Raw genomic sequence first — 21,530 nt, forward strand, 5'->3', positions numbered from 1 at the left:
TCTCCATACGTCGCAACCTCTGAGGATGCCTGCCATAGATGTGGGTGAAACATCAGGAGAGAATACTTCTAGAACATGGCCATACAGCCCGGAAAACATACAACAACCTATGGGGTCCTTCCTCTTCCTCCTCTCACAGCTCACATGGTAACAAGTAACAGCAAACAACTAGTTTCTGTTCTGCTGAAAAGTTAGGGATTATAGCCATGTATCATTGATACATTCAAACTCTTTGTTGCTAAAAGTAACTAGTTACCAAAACAACTCACTTGAAACCTTAATTATACTTCCACTTGGGAGAAGGCAGCCCTGGATGGATCAAGAGACACCTCCATCCCATTGTTCACTGCTCCTAAAAGGACCGTACCCACTTTGGGGGTCTTTAGATGCAAAGGTAGATCCATGGATTCTGGGAGATGCAGTTTCTAGAGGCCATCTTTTCAAAGGTCGGGTCCCTCCCTCCGTCTTCACCCCCCTCCATGCCTTCTGGACCCACACTCACATTTCAATGGAGGCCCAAATCTTCGTGGCGTCGTCCCGGTAGTAATAGTTGGCCACTGCGGAGACTCCGCGGGCTTCGATGTCTTCCGGGAGGCAGAGAGAAGAGTAGGTCAGCCTGGAAGCCCCTTTGGCCACCAAAGGCACGATCCCTTCGAAGCCGGCCGACGTGGCCTGCAAAAACGAATGCCACGTGATGCAAATCAGCAATGCTTATGCATTTCAAGTGGAGTGAGAATGCTGCGACTTGAGGTGCATCTACAGCAGGCATTGGCCAACTTAGGCCCTCCAGGTGTTTTGGACTCCAACTCCCACCATTCCTAACAGCCTCAGGCCCTTTCCTTTTGCCCCGCAGCCGCTTAAGCGGCTGCGGGGCAAAAGGAAGGGGCCTGAGGCTGTTAGGAATGGTGGGAGTTGGAGTCCAAATTATTTCCAATAGTAAAATCTTACTATTGGATATATTGTTGGCTTGGGCTGAGAATCCAGCTGAATAGACACAATAAATAGGGGGGAAATAATACCCAACCTTACCCTATCCATCATGCCTCCTTCCTTGATCAGCCTGACTCTGGCCAAAGTGTTGATCTGGAGAGTATATCGCAAGTGAGGAATTAGCAGCTGCAAGAAAGAGAAAAACAGCATTAAATCCTCATATGTTTGGATTGGAAGAGACTTTGGGAAATTAGAGATCCAAACCCTAGTCTCCTAGTCAAACCATTACATCGCATTGGCTTTCACGTCCCTATAGAAAACACTTCAATTTAAGTACTACACAATCCTAAGGCTCTCTGAATGTGGTGGGACTACAAATCCCAGCATTCTTGTTCAATGGTTGCGCTATTTTATTTATTTATTATGTATTTGCAGTATTTATATTCCGCCCTTCTTTCTCACCCCGAAGGGGACTCAGGGCGGATCACATTGTACACATATAAGGCAAACATTCAATGCCATACAACGTAGAACAGAGACAGATGCAGAGGCAATTTAAACCTTCTCTGGCTTCCAGCTTCCTGAGGGTATGCTTGATTCCGGCCACAGGGGGAGCAGCTGCTTCATCATCCACTGTGACGGCAACTTCCTCATTCCAACGGCGGCTGGATGATTTTTATGGTGTCGTAAATTAGCCTCTCCACATATAAGTGGTACCTGAATTTCCTACGTGATAGATACAACTATCTTTTGTGTTGCTTAGGTCAGCAACGAGCAGGGGCTATATTTTATTTTTAATTGTCGGGTGCTCACCCCAACACGGGCTGGCCTTGAACTCATGACCTCTTGGTCAGAGTGATTTATTGCAGGTGGCTGCTAACCAGCCTGCGCCACAGCCCTATGGCTACTGGGAGCTGTAGTCCAACAACAGAGGATGGCATACGTCCTAATCTTGTAATGTATGATCTTAATATCGTTTCCTGAACATGTGCAGTTGGGAAGTTTTTATTCTAAGGGTGCATCTACACCAGGCATGGGCCAACTTCAGCCCTCCAGGTGTTTTGGACTCCAACTCCCACAATTCCTAACAACTGGTATTATGGGAGTTGAAGTCCAAAACACCTGGAGGGCTGAAGGTGGCCCATGCCTGATCTGCACTATAGAATGAATGCAGTTTGACACCACTTTTAACTGCTACAGCTCCATGCTGGAATTATGGGAGACACATCAGCATTTCTCTGTCAGGGGAAGGCTAACAGACTTAAAGAACTACAACTCCCACAATTTCCATGATTGCAAGGTCTTTAGCCCTCTGTGCCAAAGAGTGCAAGTGCCTCTGCAAACTACAACTCCCATGATCCCATAGCCTTGAGCCATGGACTTGACAGTGGTGTCAAACTGCATTCATTCTACAATGTGAACACACCCTAAATGGATGCAAGGACCTTTTCAGTCAGCTCAAAAGATGACAATTCCTAGAATCCAAAAAATACATCATGTAATTCCCAGAGGGAGCTCTCATTGGCGCACAAGTTAAACCGCTGAGCTGCTGAACTTGCTGACAGAAAGGTCGGTGGTTCAACTCTGGGGAGCCGGATGAGCTCCCACTGTTAGCCCCAGCTTCTGCCAACTTAACAGTTTGAAAACACACAAATGTGAGTAGATCAATAGGTACCGCTCCGGCGGGAAGGTAATGCCTGCCACATGACCTTGGAGGTGTCTATGGACAACGCCGGCTCTTTGGTGTAGAAATGGAGATGAGCACCAACACCCAGAGTCGGACATGACTAGACTTAATGTCAAGGGAAAACCTTTACCTTTACCTTAATTCCCAGAGTCTTTGCCAGGAATTCTGGAAGTTGTAATGCCTTCCAGTTGCCATACCTTGAAGAGCGGGTGGCACATGGGCAGTTGCCGGAGGGCAGCCATCGAAAAGATCTCAGCCATCAGGTGTGTCCGCAGGAGGTGAGAGATGTTCTGGTGGACGTGGAAGTCCGCGTTCCGCACCCACATCTTTGCCAAGATCCAGTCCCATTTGGAGTCGCTGGGGAGGAAAATGGGGCTCTCAGGACCCGGGGTTTGGCTGAGCTGAGGAATGGGACCAAGGGAATTGGAATACAGAGCAGAAGCACACTTAAAACCAGTCAGACAGCCATCAAACCCAAGCCAAAATCATCTTTCCCGTACTACAACTCCCAATGGCCATGCTGTTTGGGGATTCTGTGAGCTGTAGTCCATAAACATTAATCTTCCCAAATTTTGATTGCAACACCAATAAATGTTCCCTAAGCAAGGTGACAAGCAGTAGTAATTACAGTAGTTATTTCCAATTTCCAAAGGCCGGGCTGTGGCGCAGGCTGGTGAGCAGCCAGCTGCAATAAATCATTCTGACCATGAGGTCATGAGTTCGAGGCCAGGCTGCGGCAGGGTGAGCACCCGTCAATTAAAAATGGCCAGAATCGAACATCCCCTCAGGAGAAGGTTAAATTGCCTCTGTGTCTGTCTCTGTCTCGGTTCTATGTGTATTTGGGCATTGAATGTTTGCCCTATATGTATATAATGTGATTTGCCCTGAATCCCCTTCGGGGTGAGAAGGGCGGAATATAAATACTGTAAATAAAATAATTAATGCATTACTAAACGTATAGTTCCATGCTCTGGAAAAGTCAAGAAGGTCCTTGCACTTGCAGCTTTTCCAGAGATAATGTTTCACATTTTGTGAAGCCAGTCCCCCTTTTTTGCAAAATGCAAAGAACTGCTGTGCTCTGAAGGTTCATCTACACCAGGCATGGGCAAACCTCACCCCTCCAGGTGTTTTGGACTTCAACTCCCACAATTCCTAACATGCAAGAATGGAGAGAAGAATGGAGTGTTTCTATCCCTTTATTTACCTGGATGGCAATGGGGATGAGGTCCCTGGTTGGCGTCTGGTAGAAGAGACAGAGAGGAACCGCCAAATACTGCCGCTCGCCTTCAATCGTGTTGGTTGGGATGCCTTGCAGGATCTCATGTGATCGAGGTGACCTCCCCTCCAGGACTTTGTAAAAGATAGTTCAAAAATCAAGACTTTATGTTCTATATTCCATATATTTATAGTAGAAGGTGATTGGGACTTTTTACTGGAGTTTACTGTGGATTATCCCTGCACTCTGAGGCAAGAGATAACAACTTCATGGATTGTGAAATCATGTTGCTTGAACCCCACTTCTATGTTGAATTCCCCAGATGTTGTGAACTTCGTTCTGATCAAATGTTTCCTATTACTTATATCGATTGTTTATATCATTCATGATTCCCCTTTATGCAATGTCACCCACCTTTATGGATTCTCCTTTTCTTGAAAGCTGCCTATCTGCCTATATGTATTTATACTCTTTGGGATCCCCGGAAAATATGTGTTTTTCCCAGCTGGGTTTATATTCCAACTTTATTTTTAATTTTCATTTTATCCCATATAATTGGCAGATCATGAAATCAAATGGGAAATATTATGACCCCAACCTGAACTCTAGCCCCATGACTCAGACCTCCCTTCCCAAAAACAAAAGGATAATCTGCCACAGTTTAATCCCATCTCATTCCGATCGCATGGACAATATAGGGCGAGTCACCAAACTCCTAAAGGTGACTCGCCCCCAAGGCAAACATTGTCACATCTCAGGCCAGGACGCCGCAGGAAGGCACCCTGTGGGGCCGTCAATGATGGCTCATCACCACCCATCACCACTTCCTGTCTGACACCCCAAAGACATATCTAAAATCTGCGAACGTGACAGGACCCCGGACATCCTTGATGGGTGTCATTAATTCCTTTAGAAATTGGCTGGGCCAGAATTAATCCGATGTTTCCTGTCCGGTCACCGCATTGTTTCTATAGCTCCCGCCTCCTCCTCTCTGATTGGCCCGAGGGGGGACAAAAAACGGCTCCCCATTGGGCCAGCAGGGCAAGGCGGGAAACGAAAGCCCGCCTCGTTCAACCTCTCAGCCTATCCGCGATCAGATGGGCAGGGAAGCGGGGCGGGAAATTCAAAGGGCTGTCAGACCGAAACATTGTATAAATATGACTTTATTTGAAACATATGTTACGCTAGTAGATTGAATGATCGCTATTAGCGTCCTTTTCAGCTGAAATTGCTAAATAAAAACTCCTTGGCGGATTTTCCTTCAACTTGGCGGACCTTCTTCATTTCAGGCTTCAGGTTGTATTGCGGCTTATATTCTTCTTTTGGCTTCGCCAAGGTCCGTTCCCTCAGGACCGGGTCGGCTCCCTCCTTAAGGGGCCCGATCCCCCAAACGCGGTCGATAACATAATTTGGCTTTACCACGAAGGGACTTGCTTGGAAGTTCCAAAGATCAATTTCTAGGCTAAAATTCCAAGCGGCGACCTTGGTCCAGATATTCTGGAACAGGTTGGGGAGAGAAACGGCTGCAAGGAGGGCCCTCCGACCAACAATTTGACCTCATTTCACACCCAAATTTCTCTGGCAGTCCCTTTCTCTCTCTAGATCTGATTCAGGGTACTGAACAAAGGAGCCAGATAGGAGGAAGCAGATTTTTAGCTCCTCGAAGGAAAGGCGCCAACGTGAAACAGGGGACGCCCTGTAAAAAAATAAAAGGGAACCGGCCCCGTTGTTAAGACCCAGGTGGGCGGAGTTCTGGAGGTATTGCACTTCGGATCAGGGCTCGGTAACAAATTCCTGGTGAAACGCGGGAACATCTGGCGCCCGGTGGTGTGTGAGAACAGTCTGGCTTGTAAGATTACAGGTTCTAGGATCGTGGGGTAGGGGAACGATTGTGTTCCCGGGGCACCTGCGGATCCCACGAACGCCAGCCATTCAGCCTTGGTGTAGGGAGAACTCTTGAAAGGACGAGTTGCATCCAGCCGGTGGGTGAGTCGTTACTCCATTAACTGTCAGGTACTGGGCAGGGGCTGAGCCAAGGATGGGTGTTTGTTCAAGCACGTCTAGGGTGTCCCACCCCAGCAGACATCCCCAGGGATTCTCCATTGGGAAAGATCCTGGCCAATTGGGGTGGGCTTTGCATCGAAAAACATGGTGCAGGCCAGGTTGGGCTAACTCAGAGCACATAAGTGGCCCCTTGTGGCCCTTGAAGGGGGAACAGCTTGCCCCCCCCCTTTTGCTCGAGTCGCCGAATTCGGAGTGTTGACCTAAGGTGACTCGCCAGGGGGAGGGCAAGTGGTCCCAACTTGCTTATGCTGCAATGTTCATGGCCCTAAGCCAGGGAGAGAATCGGAGGGGGGGAGGGGGGCCCACGTCTTCCCATGCAGAGATTTGGGCTCCAAAAACAGCCCCCCAAAGATTCCCCCCTAGACCCTTTTCCCCTTACCCCCTCCTCCAGAGGATTTTCTGGACACATTTGCTTGCCTTCTCCCCACCCCATCAGCCCCCTCCTCCAATCCCCATCCCCACCTTTTCTCCTCACCCTGAGTCCTACACTGATCCAGGACTCCCAAATTGGCCTTCCAAGGGAACCCTTACTTCAGGGATCCCCCCCCCCAAGAAATTCCCCTCCAGAGAGTTCAGCCCAGTCTAACGTGAAGGAGGGCTCCCAGCCCCCTCCCCTCTCACCCCGAAACACACCTGATCCAAAACACTGTTCACACTCTCTCAGCCCCCATCCCAGCCGTTCCTTTGAAGCCTGATGCCCCCCCCCCAAATTGTATCTGCCCCTGCCACTCAACTCCTGCCACATTCTGAGTTTTCCTCAGATGGGAAGAATCGCCCCACCATCCCCCTCCTTCTCTTGCCCCCACCAGGCTCTCTCTCTCTCTCTCTCTCTCTCTCTCTCTCTCTCTGCGCTCATTCCTCTCTTGGAGAGACAGGAGAAGGAGGGGCCGCGGGGAGATTGTGCAAAGAGGACACTTTTTTCCTCTTCCTGTTTTTGGAGGGGCAAAGGGGGGAGAAGATTCAGTCCTGAAGCCTGCCACCAAGATCTATAGTTCTCCAAGGATTGCTTCCTTCTTTCAAATCAAATCTTCTCCAACTTGATATTCTGCCTTGCCTACCCTCAAATTGTACCCTTTTTTTCTTTTCTCTCTCTTTCTCTTCCCCGGCCTGAGTGAAAATCTCTCTCTCTCCCTCAAATCTCAAATCCATTTCTCCTCTCCTTCCTCTCTTCTCACCTTTTAAAATCCCTTATTTCCCTTTGTTCCCATTTTCTAGACACTATCCCTAAGATTTTACCTCAGTGTTGTCTTATATTTCCTTTGGTCCTTACAAAAGGGGGGAGGGGGGCCATTCCTTTAGCCGCTTCTGTTTCTTAATTTCCCCTTTTTCTTTCTTTCCCATCTGGGAAGCATGGCAAAGGATTTGGGTGGGGGAAGGGGACTCCCAGAAAAGTGTTGATTAAATTTTGTGTGTTTATGTAATGTGTGGGCTGTAAACTCTTCTCTACTCATCCCTTTGCCTTAAAAGCCACCAGTGATATATAGTTTTCTGGGAAGGAGGGCTGGAATGGACTAGCTTAGTGCTATGCTCTCTCTCTCTCCCTTTTCTTCTGTGCCATCTCACCTCCCTATTTTCAAAGGTTCAAGCCCTAATATTTTGTGAGACCCCCCCCCCCAGAGAAAACCTGCTGCTTCTGTGGTTTTAACTTTTTCTTGTCTCTCTCTCCTCAAGCCTCCCTTATCTTAGAGAGAAAAGGGGGGGGGATGGAAGAATTGATGTATTTTTCTATATGTGAGTTTTTTTTCTCTCTCTCTCTCTCTCTTCCACTTCATGTTTTCCTAGGCCGAAATGCACTTCAACATTCTCCTTTTTCAAAGTTCCCCCCCCCTTCCTTCCCAGCATCCCCATTTCTCCTTATAAACATTCAGTCAAAATCCTGGTTTACTTTTATAGTGAAGGCACTCTTTCACTCTCCACTGTTCCCCAACAATCTCCTTTCTTCCTTTCGGGTCCTTCTCCCTCCCTTTCCCTGAGTGCATGCGTGTGAATGTTTTAAAAAATCCCTCTAACTGCCTTTAATTATGAGGGGGGGCAGTACAGAGTCCAGGGGACCTTCCAGGCACAGCTGAAGAGATCCAGAGGACCGGACCCAACCACCTGACTGAGGACATCAGACCAGACTGCAAGACCCATAATCCATACCTGCCACCATGAACAGTTCTAAGACCTGGGTAGGGGCTCTCGGAGTGCGCTGTGGATTTCATGCAGCAGCTAGAACTCAGAGGCCATTGGAGATGGTCCTGTGAGGGTAAGCCCGGACCCCCAGTCACCCAGAAGAGACAGCCCCACCTGTGGCTGATCTGAGACCCCCACGGGGGAAGCAGCCCCATCTGCCTGGCTCAGGGGCTAGAGACTAAGACACTGCTGAAAGGATTCTTGCACATGGCAGGCTTTTATGGCCAGACCACTGTATGGTGCCCTCCAGCTGGCCTGGTTCTGCCCTGGCAAAGGGCTACTGAGTGCAGGTCTGCCTTTGACGCTGCCAAGGAGGCCCTCATGACATCACCAGGGGACAGAATTGGCCGCCATGGCAGAAGATGTCCCAGAAGAAATGAACAGGATTCTACCAGTGACCACCATGAGGGAAGGATGTTCCACTTTCACCAGAGCTGTGCCAAAGAAGGACCCCAGGACTGCTGGAGCCCTCACAAGGTATGAGTGACTTCCCTGACTAACCCCACCACGGGAGGGAGGGGGGCTTATAATCTGTCCTTAGTTTCCCTAGGCACTCTCTCCTTTCCGTCTCCTCTGTTGGAGTGCTGGACCTGCCTGCAGTCACCAGGAGGCGCCGTGCTGTGAGGCGCAGAAGCTGTGCCCAGTTGCCCCCAGCTGCCAACTACAAAGGGGGGCCCAAGCTGCAGCCAAGAAAAGGCAGCCAAATGGGAGTACTGCATCACAGCCTCCATCATCCCCAGCCCTCACCACCTCCACCTTCATGCTCCATTTCCCATGACTCCAGACCAAGGGACATCTGTTTCAACACCATGGGATCACCCACCACTGACTGAACCTCAGCTTTCACCTCTTCAAGCTCCTGCCCTCCAACAAAAAGGCACAATCTGATCTACCAAGGCAGAGGCCCTGCATGCAGTGAAATGTCGGGGCTTTGGGAAATGTTCATAGCCATTTCCAAGCCCCGAAGGGGGGAAAATGTGATCGAGGTGACCTCCCCTCCAGGACTTTGTAAAAGATAGTTCAAAAATCAAGACTTTATGTTCTATATTCCATATATTTATAGTAGAAGGTGATTGGGACTTTTTACTGGAGTTTACTGTGGATTATCCCTGCACTCTGAGGCAAGAGATAACAACTTCATGGATTGTGAAATCATGTTGCTTGAACCCCACTTCTATGTTGAATTCCCCAGATGTTGTGAACTTCGTTCTGATCAAATGTTTCCTATTACTTATATCGATTGTTTATATCATTCATGATTCCCCTTTATGCAATGTCACCCACCTTTATGGATTCTCCTTTTCTTGAAAGCTGCCTATCTGCCTATATGTATTTATACTCTTTGGGATCCCCGGAAAATATGTGTTTTTCCCAGCTGGGTTTATATTCCAACTTTATTTTTAATTTTCATTTTATCCCATATAATTGGCAGATCATGAAATCAAATGGGAAATATTATGACCCCAACCTGAACTCTAGCCCCATGACTCAGACCTCCCTTCCCAAAAACAAAAGGATAATCTGCCACAGTTTAATCCCATCTCATTCCGATCGCATGGACAATATAGGGCGAGTCACCAAACTCCTAAAGGTGACTCGCCCCCAAGGCAAACATTGTCACATCTCAGGCCAGGACGCCGCAGGAAGGCACCCTGTGGGGCCGTCAATGATGGCTCATCACCACCCATCACCACTTCCTGTCTGACACCCCAAAGACATATCTAAAATCTGCGAACGTGACAGGACCCCGGACATCCTTGATGGGTGTCATTAATTCCTTTAGAAATTGGCTGGGCCAGAATTAATCCGATGTTTCCTGTCCGGTCACCGCATTGTTTCTATAGCTCCCGCCTCCTCCTCTCTGATTGGCCCGAGGGGGGACAAAAAACGGCTCCCCATTGGGCCAGCAGGGCAAGGCGGGAAACGAAAGCCCGCCTCGTTCAACCTCTCAGCCTATCCGCGATCAGATGGGCAGGGAAGCGGGGCGGGAAATTCAAAGGGCTGTCAGACCGAAACATTGTATAAATATGACTTTATTTGAAACATATGTTACGCTAGTAGATTGAATGATCGCTATTAGCGTCCTTTTCAGCTGAAATTGCTAAATAAAAACTCCTTGGCGGATTTTCCTTCAACTTGGCGGACCTTCTTCATTTCAGGCTTCAGGTTGTATTGCGGCTTATATTCTTCTTTTGGCTTCGCCAAGGTCCGTTCCCTCAGGACCGGGTCGGCTCCCTCCTTAAGGGGCCCGATCCCCCAAACGCGGTCGATAACACTCATAATCCACAATGAAGATGTTCCCCTTCTATAAGAGTCGGAAAGAAGAAAACAATGAGGACTAGTAGCATGATCAGCTGTGAATGGGTTTTTGGGGTTTTTTGGTAGCTGCTTAGATATCACAATATGAAGAGTGGGAATGGCTAGATTCTGGGAGTTGTTATCCAAAATGTAATAATTTGCCCAAACTTTGGCTTGGATCAGTGTGCTGTTTGGTTAGGAAGAGTGGCCATTAAGCGGCTACATCAGTAGGATCATGAATCCACTCCAGGTTTTAGTTTGAACATTAAAGAAACATCCTTGAGTGCAGCTACACTGTAGAATGAATGCTGTTTTGAGGCCACTTAAACTGCCATGGCTCAATGCTATGGAATTCTGGGAGTGGTAGCTTTACAAGGTCTTTAGCCTTCTCTGGTGTCTCACCAAACTACAGATCCCAGGATTACACAGCATCAAGCCCATGGCAGTTAAAGTGGTGTTTAACTGTATGACTTCTACACTGCAGATGCATTCTAAATACTAAGGAATCTACCCAAGGTATTAAACTACATGCCAAAGCCATCCATTATAACGTTATATCCTCTAAAGTTCAGACTAAGACCTGAAACGGATCCATCCTCAAAAAAACAATCTCATATGGTTCATCTGCATTGTAGAATGAATGCAATTTGGCACTACTTAGACTGCCCTGGATCAACACTCCCATCCTGGGAACTGTAATTTGATGAGGCACCAGCGTTATTTGGCAGAGAAGGCTAAGGACCTAATAAAACTACAGCTCCCAGGACTCCATAACATTAAGCCATGGCAGTTCAACTGCATTCATTCTGCAGTGTAGATGCACCCATAGAGGTACAACGAAAAACCTGTTCACTAGGGAAAGGGAAAGACGGAATACAAGTTACCTGCACTTCTTCCTGGAGCGTTGTAGACTCTGCAAGGGACCCAGCGACCATCTCCTGGGTGACCGGAAAATTGGATGGGATCTCCTTGCATTTCTCAATGACCACGGGGTTGACACCATTCAGATACTGGTAGCCAAAGAAAGTATCTTCCTCCCAGTGTTCAGCAACATATTCTAGAGAGGGAAGACATACCATTTATCTGGATAATTGTAGTCTCACAACGTCTTCCAACTCTGCCCAAGAGTGTCACTGCCTCACCAAACTACAGCTCCCAGGGTCCCATAGCATAGGGCCATACCAGTTCAAGTGGAGTCAAACTGCATTAAGTCTTCCGTTTAGATGCTCCTTGAGTTGCAGAACCTGAGCAAAGCTGTTCAAGACAGTGGTGCATCTACACTATGGAATTAATGCAATTTAACACCACTTGAACTCCTATGTCTCAAAACTACAGAATCCTGGGAGTTGCCGCAACTTCCAATATTCCATGACATTGAGCTGTGGTGGTTAAAGTGGGTCAAACAGCATTCATTCTGTAGTGTCTGTGCGCCTTTCTACACTGCCATGTAAAATCCAGATTATCTGCTTCAAACTGGATTATATGGCAGTGTGGATAACCCACCTCAAAGCAGATAACGTAGATTATCTGCTTTGATTATCTGGATTATTTGGCAATGTAGATGAACCCGAAGTGTTTAGGCCTTCTGAAACAATTCTTCCGCTTCTTCCGATACCTGAAACGGGCGTCTTGTTGAACCAGAAGATGTTCCTCATGTCTGACAACTTTTTCCAAGACTCTGTGCGGTTCATGAATCCCTTTAGTTTCAATTCCAGCGTGCTAAGGACAGAAAAGGATCACACATTATACAACAGGCGAATGGGATGCAAAGAGGTAAATACGCAATTCATATTTACAAAAAATTGGCAAAGGAACAAATCGCTTCCAGAAATATGGTCTGTTTTGGGAAGCTCTCTGGCTGTGGGTGACAGAATATGCGGTGACATGGATCAAGTCCTTTTGAGCCAAAGGTAGGGATCTTTGGGAGGAGCAGAGTTTTGGGAACACAGCAAAGGTCCTCCTCAAAGTTGGCTGTGATAGCCAAGTGGTTAAGGCGTTGGACTTGAAATCCTAACAGCTGGTAACAGAGGTCATTTGGAGAGGTTTTAAAGCAGAGAATGGATAGCCATCTAGTGGGGATGCTTTGTGTTTTCCTGCCTGGCAGGAAGGATGGACTGTATGGTCCTTGAGGTCTTTTTCAACTTTGTGATGCTTTGAATCAATGATTTTACAACATAATGGTGCCCTTCTCAACCCGACTCACGTGAGCTTGGACTTCAGCAGGAAGCCGCTGATTTTGGTGAAGTTGAACTTTGAGTTGGTGTCCATCTCTTCCAGGCTTTCCACCTCCAGGCACCGAGGCATCCCAGGAGCAAATACATCCCACCTGTTGTTATTTTTTAAAATAAAGAGTAAGCTTTGAAGGTAACTTATACTCAAACCACAACTTTTCGCAACAGCCTTCCCACTAGAAAAAGCTACTGGGTTTATTGGTTGAATCAATGGCCGAGCTTTAGCACAGCAGGTCAAACCACCAGTGGCAGTAAATCTTGTCAATCAAAATGTTGACAGTTCGAAGCCCAGGTCAGGGTGAGCTCCTGGCCTTTAGCCCAGCTTCCACCTACCTAGCGGATTGAAAGCAAAATGTGAGTAGATAAATAGGTACTGCTTAAAAGCAGGGAGGATCTTTAAGGCACCTATAAGGAAATGCCAGAAAAATGCCAGCGATTCGATCTAGGAGGAAGTTTATGAATAAAGCTCTTCGGCAGGGAGATGGAGCGACAGCACCCCCCAGTGGTCGGAACCTAGCACAAGCCTCCAAGATACCGAAGATGGGGAAAACCTATGTATGTGTATATATATGTATGTATATATATACACACACACGCACACCTCTATCTATGTACAATTGTCTGTCTTATCAGTATATAAACAGCATTGAATATTGCCACATATGTATGATCTGTGATCCACTCTGAATCCCCTTTGGGGTGAGAAGGGCAGAATATAAATACTGTAAATAAATAAACAAATAAATAAAACCTCACCATTGAACTCATAAATATTTTAAAAAAATTTTGGCCATAGAATGCAAGATTTAAAACCCTAAACTTTAGGACTCTTGATGCAATTATAGAATTCTGGAAAGCAGTGAGATATTTTCATGAAATTTCACACAAATGATTTCCATCAACAGCAAAAGGCTCCTTTCCTTTGAGATCAATGTATGGCCATCTCTCTGTTTGCCTTTCTTCTTATGTTTCATTCCTTCCTTCCTTCCATTCAAACTATAAAAGCCTATGACGTTTCATCAAGCCTTTGCAGACTTATTGTGAGGATATTGCAGCCCTCCAGGGCTTGTGAAACAGGTTAATAATGTTGGAATGCAACTGCACACTGCCCAGGTCTGCAGTCCTCAATGAGGAACATTAGTTAGCTTAGGAATAGGCTGAGGGAACTCTTTTCCCCTAACTCCTGAATGACAGTTGAAATGTATCAATTTGTTATTGCTTTTATACATAAACCTTTTGTAACTTTAAAGATTGAACTCTGCATCTTTGCCTCCTAGGCTCTAAATTCTTCTCTGACCACCACACTTCACGCTCTGCTTGCTGTGAGCTGAATGCTCAACTATAAGTATCCTGTTTGTATTTTGAATGCTCTGCTGCAGTTTTGGGAGTTTCCCCTAAAAAATAACAGCTGTAAAGTTCAGGTATCCCCCGTCCTTTTGAAATTGTGAAAATGTTGAAATAGTCAAGATTTTAAACCCTTAACTTAAATAGACAATATGTGGAATCTATTTAATAGGCAGGACACAATATGCAAATTTAATGAAAAACGCAGCTGAGTCGGAGAGGAAAACGGGTTGCAAAAATGTTAAGCAATTGTTCGACCTGAATGCTGGGTTCCTCAGTAGGTGACCTTGAGCAAATCACACTCTCTCAGCCTCAGAGAAAGGTAAATAAAACCCTCCTCTGAACAACCCTCCTCTGTGTGTTGCTGGGGTGTCCACTTACACAGACAGGCTCCCACTTCCACAAATAGCTCCCACTGCGCAGGAGACACCAATGTCCCTCCCTCCAATGACATAGCAGGTTATGGCGAGCATCATGAACATGTCCAAGTGCCCTGCCAGTGTCCTCCACAAACACCATCCTGACCACCATCCAAGTGAAGGCTTTCATACAGGCACAATTTCCTCCTGGATTTTCTGTTTTTCCTCCACCACAGACATCCCAGTGTTCCTTACTCTCTTCATTGGTGTGGAATTTGCATGACGCTGCCCACTGCCTCTCCCATAACCCTTTCCTATTCTTTTCGATGACACACAGCAAACAGAGGAATTGGTCAGCAAATGAACATACTAGAGATGTTCAGAGAGAATTCACCATGATTTATAAGAGTTGCAGGGATTGGGATGTATAGTTTACCTGCAATCTAAGAGCACTCTGAACTCCACCAATGATGGACCTGGAACTAACTTGGCACATAGAACCCCCATGACCAACAAAAATACTGTTGGTCTTTGGAAGAATTTATAGGAGTTGTAGTTCACCTACATCCAGAGTGCACTATGAACCCAAACAATGATGGATCTGGACTAAACTTGGCATGCATACCCAATACTGTATACCCAAACTTGAATACTGGGGGGTTTTGAGGGGAATTGGCCTGGACATTTTGGAGTTGTAGATACTGGGATGTATAGTTCACCTGCAATCAATGAGCACTCTGAATGCCACCAAAGATAGAATTGGACCAAATTTGGCACACAGAGCTCACATGACCAGCAAAAAATATTGGAAGTGTTTGGGGAAAATTCACCTACATTTGGGGGAGTTGTAGTTCACCTACATCCTGAGAGCACTGTGAACCGAACCACCGATGGATCTGGACCAAACTTGAGACACATACCTGATATGCCGAAATTTGATTACTGGAGGGGTTTGGGGGGAACTGACCTTCCTTTCTGGGAGTTGTAGTTCACCAACAATGAGAGAAATGGTGACCTCCACCCATGATGGACCTGGACCAAACTTGGCACACAGAACCCCCATGACTCACTCAAATCTACTGGAGGGGTTTGAGGGGGGGGGGACTGATTCCCCATAGCGGGAGTTGTCGTTTACCCTACAGCCACAAAGCACACTGAACTCCACCGATGATGCATCCAGAGCAAACTTGCCCAACATAACAAACTTGAAGTTCTGATGGAGTTTCTTGAGGTTCATCTGGCATTGTGTGAGTTATAGTTCACTCACAACCGTATGCATTTTGTACAATTAAAAAATTGATTTTTTTTTTCAAATAATCTGGGCAACACCAGGTACCCAAGCTAGTTAGTAATAAAACAAAATAAAAGTAATGAGATCATTGTCCTATGATAAATACATAAGGAGCTCTCAAAAGGCTCTTTTTCTTGCAGCCTTGAATTCTTCTCCAATCCCTTAATTGCCCTTTTTTTTGCCCTACAAAGAATTTCATCTCCTAAAAGCCTCTCGGAGAACAGGAGGAAGGAAAGAAGGAAGGCAGACATGGGACATGACTCACAAAAAACTCAAAAGCAAGCCATTAGGAAATGCATATACAGTAGAGTCTCACTTATTCAACATAAACGGGCCGGCAGAATGTTGGATAAGCGAATATGTTGGATAATAAGGAGGCATTAAGGAAAAGCGTATTAAACACCAAATTAGGTTATGATTTTACAAATTAAGCACCAAAACATCATGTTAGACAACAAATTTGGCAGAAAAAGTAGTTCAATATGCAGTAATGCTATGTAGTAATTACTGTATTAATGAATTTAGCACCAAAATATCACAATATATTGAAAACATTGACTACAAAAATGCGTTGGATAATCCAGAATGTTGGATAAGCGAGTGTTGGATAAGTGAGATTCTACTGTATGTGGGTCATAATGAAGTAATGTCTGCATATATTTTACGTTCAAATATGAATCCAAACGTGATGCGATGATGCCACCAAACACAGCAATCGTTTAAAACAGGAACAAACCCTGGTTGTATTGACCAAAGAAGAGTAAAATATTACCAACATCCACAGAAAGTACAGAAATGTGAAAAGTGAGGTGACCATTAATGTGTAATTTGTGCAAAGAAGGGTGAGAAGGTTTAAAGGAGCCCAAACCAGTGTTGATGACAAACCACATCATGAATAGCAGTCGGCGATGGAAAACAAAATAGGGCAGATAACACTATGTAACACAATATTTGTTCCTGGATTATAAATGTCATTTCCTGATTGGTTCTATCATTAAAAAAACATGGAAAATGTTTATTAAACTGCAAAAACTTTGTTTTTGAGGGACATCCTGCAACACAGTGAATATCTCGAGTCTCAACCAATTCAACGTACTGTATATACTCAAGTATAATCCTAGTTTTTCATCCCTTTTTTAGGACTGAAAAAAAACCTCCTCGGCTTATACTCGGGTGAGGGTCCCTGGTGGGCTTATATTCAGGTTGGCTTATACTCAAGTATATATGGTATATTTATTATTTTTCTCTATTATTTTTCATATTAGGAGCCTTCGGTGGCCTAGGGGATAAAAGCCTTGCAACATGAAGGTTGGGTTGCTGACCTGAAAACTGCCAGGTTCGAATCCCACCCGTGGAGAGCGCGGATGAGCTCCCTTTATTAGCTCCAGCTCCATGCGGGGACATGAGAGAAGCCTCCCACAAGGATGGTAAAACGTCAAAACATCCAAGCGTCCCCTGGGCAACGTCCTTGCAGACGGCCAATTCTCTCACTCCAGAAGCAACTCCGGTTGCTCCTGACACGAAAAAAAATTATTCATATTGTTACATTTATTATTTTACTCTAATTATTATTATTATTATTACATTTATTATTTTATTATTGTTGTTACTTTTACATTTATTTTACTCTATTTTTATTATTATTTTACTGCATTTATTATTATTATTATTATTATTACATTTATTATTTCACTCTATTATTATTAAAAGGATACGTAAGCACATTTATATTGAAGAAGATGAAAATAATGATTTAATCAGAGTTGAACAGTCATATCTTAAATTACAGTTTGATGTAAAGATTCAAAAACATTTAAACTGCTGATGCCTCAATTAATGTAATTTTATTGGTATCTCAGCTTATACTGGAGTCAATGTTTTCCCAGTTTTTTGTGGTAAAATTAGGTGCCTCGGCTTATATTCGGGTCGGCTTATACTCAAGTATATACAGTAGTTTGTGGCAGCCACAAAAAACAAAATTTCTGTAGAACAACTACAGTAGAGTCTCACTTATCCAAGCTAAACAGGCCGGCTGTCAAGGACAGAACGCCACGAGATCAAAGTAACAGAGTTTATTAGGTTACAGAACTCAAAACAAGCCCATAAAACACAAGGGCCAGGCAGTATTTGCCTTTAGGAGCAAAAAGGGGCAAAATAAATGTTCAAAAGATAAACCGGATTAAACCGGAGTTTAATCCGGGTAAAAAACAAACTGCTTGCTTCAGCCTGAATATAAACAAACGAGAGCCAAGAACAAAAGATACAAAGAATGCAGCTAATTGGCAGCAGATTCCTCTCTGCTGCCAACACAGTGTTTACAGTAACTTGCGTCGCTCCCACACACACACAGCAGACAGGATTTCCAGCACGAACAAATCAGCCAGGGAATGCAACAGTAGAGTAGACCAGTTCCGTTCCGTAGTTCAAAGCCAGAAGCAGACGTTTGTAGTTTTCCCAAGTCCAAGAAGGGGATGAAGCCAAGCCGTGGTCAGTTCAGTCCGGGTATTCAAAGCAGGAGATGGCGTCCGTCAAGAAGACGACGGAAGGTCAAGCTAATAAGAGTAAGCACAGGTTTGCACAAACAAATGCCCACACAATCCCTCCCGCCGTCTGACCCTGGATTCCAATCAACTTACGTCTCAGCACAGGAAAGCACACAAGTCTTCAGGGAAGCGTCCCACACACACACGGATCCCAAGCGTTTGCCCAGATTACCTTGCCCAACGCAATTTGCAATTGCTCTCAAGCCCCATTTTATGCCAGTTACAAATCTTCATCACTGTCAGCTGTCCTCCTTAACCCAGGCGTTTCCTCATCACTTTCCTCGTCAGAGCTGGAACACCTCTGACTACGCCCAGCAGCATCTCCAGCTGTGGATCCCGTCCCATCCCTCCAGCTAAGCCATGGATCTGATCCTGAAGGTCCCCATTCATCTTCTGCCCCATCATGGCCAGTGGCACCCAATTCCTCCCTTACCCGAGTCCAATCCATCTCATCCTCCTCCGAGCTAACCTGCCCCTCCTCCATTCTCTCCGTAAACCCCTCGAAAGACTCTTCATCAGATGGTGCTGCAAATATGTCTCGCAGTCTTTTTCTCTCTCGCTCCTCGAGAGTATCTGACTCTCGAGGAGTCTTACGCCCACGCCTGTCAGTAACAGAGCCACGAGGCTCAATCATAACACCGGCAGAAGCTTGGATAAGCGAATATCTTGGATAATAAGGAGGGATTAAGGAAAAGCCTATTAAACATCAAATTAGGTTATGATTTTACAAATTAAGCACCAAAACATCATGTTATACAACAAATTGGACAGAAAAAGTAGTTCAATACGCAGAAATGTTATGTTGTAATTACTGTATTTATGAATTTAGCAACAAAATATCATGATATATTGAAAACATTGACTACGAAAATGGCTTGGATAATCCAGAACCTTGGATAAGTGAGGCTTGGATAAGTGAGACTCTACTGTACTTCCAAAGTAAAGACCGCACAATTAAACAGGAAATAATACTTTCAAACCAGGAACAGAATTTTTTTTCCAAATGTTGTTGCATAGTGTAATACGGTTTACGTATGGGCTTGAGAAATTGCGGAGGATCTTGAGGTGCATCTACACTATAGAATGAATACAGTTTGACTCTAGTTTAATTGGCATGGCTCAACGTTATGGGATTGTGGGAATTGCAGTTTGTTGAGGCGATAGCACCCTTTGGCTGAGAAGGCTAGTGAAGGCTGAGAAACTACAGTTCCCAGGATCCCATCACATGAAGACATAGCAGTTTAAGTGGTATCAAACTGCATTAATTCTACAGTGTTGATCAGCATGGGTAAACTTGGTCCCTCCAGGTGTTTTGGACTGCAACTCCCAGCATTCCTGACAGCCTCAGGCCCTTTCCTTTTGCCCCGCAGCCGCTTAAGCGGCTGCGGGGCAAAAGGAAGGGGCCTGAGGCTGTCGGGAATGCTGGGAGTTGCAGTCCAAAACACCTGGAGGGACCAAGTTTACCCATGCTGATCAGAACCATAGAATTAAATATGAGACAAGAATTGAACAGGGACGGAACACTCAACGGTGCCACATCCGCTTTACAGGAGTGTCACAAGCGTTGGTGTCATCTGGCGAGTAAACCTGTGTTGTCACCCCCACACAAATCCTTACGTACTACACACCATACCTCGATATTGTCGACAAAATAGCAAAATATTGCTCCAAATCAGCAAAAACAACCAGCATCATGCAGACGGGAATGGTGTGATTTGAAAGGTCACATAATGACAGCTCTAACTGGAGCGCAAGTGCATTAGAAAATTCAAAACGAAATAAGAGTTGTAGACTATGAATATGGTACATATCAGCAGGGTTTGTAAAGAACCTTTTTGTAATTGGGTTGTTGTGTGTTTTCTGGGCTGTCTGGCCGTGTTCCAGAAGCATTCTCTCCTGACGTTTCGCCCACAACTATGGCAGGCATCCTCAGAGGTTGTGAGGTTTGTTGGAAACTAGGCAAGTGGGGTTTATGTATCCGTGGAGAGTCCAGTGTGGGAGAAAGAACTCTTGTCTATTGGAGGCAAGTGTGAATGCTGTAATTGGCCAGCTTGATTAGCATTGAATGGCCTTTCAGCTTCAAAACCTGGCTGCCCCCTGCCTGGGGGAATCCTTTGTTGGGAGGTGTTAGCTAGTGTTCATAGCCTTTGGTTTTATTGTTCTTTTGATCTTGTTTAATGTAATGTATATTTTCTTTTATTGTGTTGTTTAATGTGCTATGATTTGTTGTTCTATTATATTTTGTTATATTGTATTGTTCTGTGCATGACCCCATGTAAGCCGCCCCGAGTCCCCGTTGGGGAGATGGTGGCGGGGTATAAATAAAGTTTATTATTATTATTATTATTATTATTATTATTATTATTATTATTATTATTATTATTATTAGCTGGCCCTGATTGTTTTCTGTCTGGAATTCCCCTGTGTTTGGAGTGTTTTACTTTATTTACTGTCCAGATTTTAGAGCTAGATTGTGTTCATTTTCATGGTTTCCTCCTTTCTGTTGGAATTGTCCACATGCTTGTGGATTTCAATGGCTGTTCTAAAATCAGGACAGTAAATAAAGAACAACACTCAGAAAAAGGGGAATTCCAGACTGGAAACAATCAGGGTCCTCCCAAAAAGGATTCCTCCAGGCAAGAAGCAGCCAGGCTTTGAAGCTGCAAGGCTATTCAATGCTAAGCAAGCTGGCCAATTACAACATTCACACTTTCCTCCAACATACAAGAGTTCTTTCTCCCACCCTGGAACTTCCACAGATGCATAAACCTCACTTGCCTGGTTTCCAACAGACCTCACAACCTCTGAGGATGCCTGCCATAGATGTGGGCGAAACATCAGGAGAGAATGCTTCTGCAACATGGACATACAACCCTGAAAACTCACAGCAAGCCACTGCACAAAGGTTTTTTAGACAGTCATTCAAATGTCACCCCCTCTGGGATTTGTAGTTGTGTGAGGTATTTACCCTTCTCTCATAGAACGCTCTGGTGACATGGCAAACTACAAGTCCCAGGACTTATAGGATGGAGTCGTGTTGGTGTCAAACTGCTATAAAATCTGCAGTGTGGATAGTCTTTTCAGCTGCATCTACACTGTAAAATTAATGTAGTTTGACACCACTTTCACTGTCATGCCTCAATGCTATGGAATCCTAGGATTTGTAGTTTGGACCCGGCAGCACCAGAACTCTTTGGCAGAGAAGACTCCATTCAGTGTAATTTCTAAAACAAAAAAAAGGGAATATGCTACTTGGATTTGGCAAGTTTATTCTTTTCTTTTAAAAAACATACATAAAAACATACATAATTTTAAGGTGTCTTAAAATAACATCACAAAACATCACGAAAACCATAAGATCAGGCCACCAGCCCACACCTAAAAATGTACTG

At 45.1% G+C, this 21,530-nt stretch overlaps 1 protein-coding gene across 1 annotated transcript in view; it reads right to left on the reverse strand.

Moving 5' to 3' along the window:
• LOC134292369 (polyunsaturated fatty acid lipoxygenase ALOX15B-like) overlaps nt 1-21,530 on the reverse strand; it is a 28,285-nt gene that overhangs the window by 4,639 nt on the left and 2,116 nt on the right. The window contains exons 2-10 of the mRNA XM_062957050.1: nt 19,772-19,881; nt 12,574-12,858; nt 11,986-12,089; nt 11,255-11,427; nt 10,353-10,377; nt 3,822-3,940; nt 2,815-3,018; nt 1,030-1,116; nt 503-672 (exon numbers count right to left, since the gene is read on the reverse strand). Coding sequence (XP_062813120.1) covers nt 503-672; nt 1,030-1,116; nt 2,815-3,018; nt 3,822-3,940; nt 10,353-10,377; nt 11,255-11,427; nt 11,986-12,089; nt 12,574-12,858; nt 19,772-19,881 — 1,277 coding nt within the window. The remainder of the gene's footprint in view (nt 1-502; nt 673-1,029; nt 1,117-2,814; nt 3,019-3,821; nt 3,941-10,352; nt 10,378-11,254; nt 11,428-11,985; nt 12,090-12,573; nt 12,859-19,771; nt 19,882-21,530) is intronic.

This window comes from Anolis carolinensis, chromosome 6 (genome assembly GCF_035594765.1).
Source record: "Anolis carolinensis isolate JA03-04 chromosome 6, rAnoCar3.1.pri, whole genome shotgun sequence".
NCBI classification, from domain to species: Eukaryota; Metazoa; Chordata; class Lepidosauria; order Squamata; family Dactyloidae; genus Anolis; species Anolis carolinensis.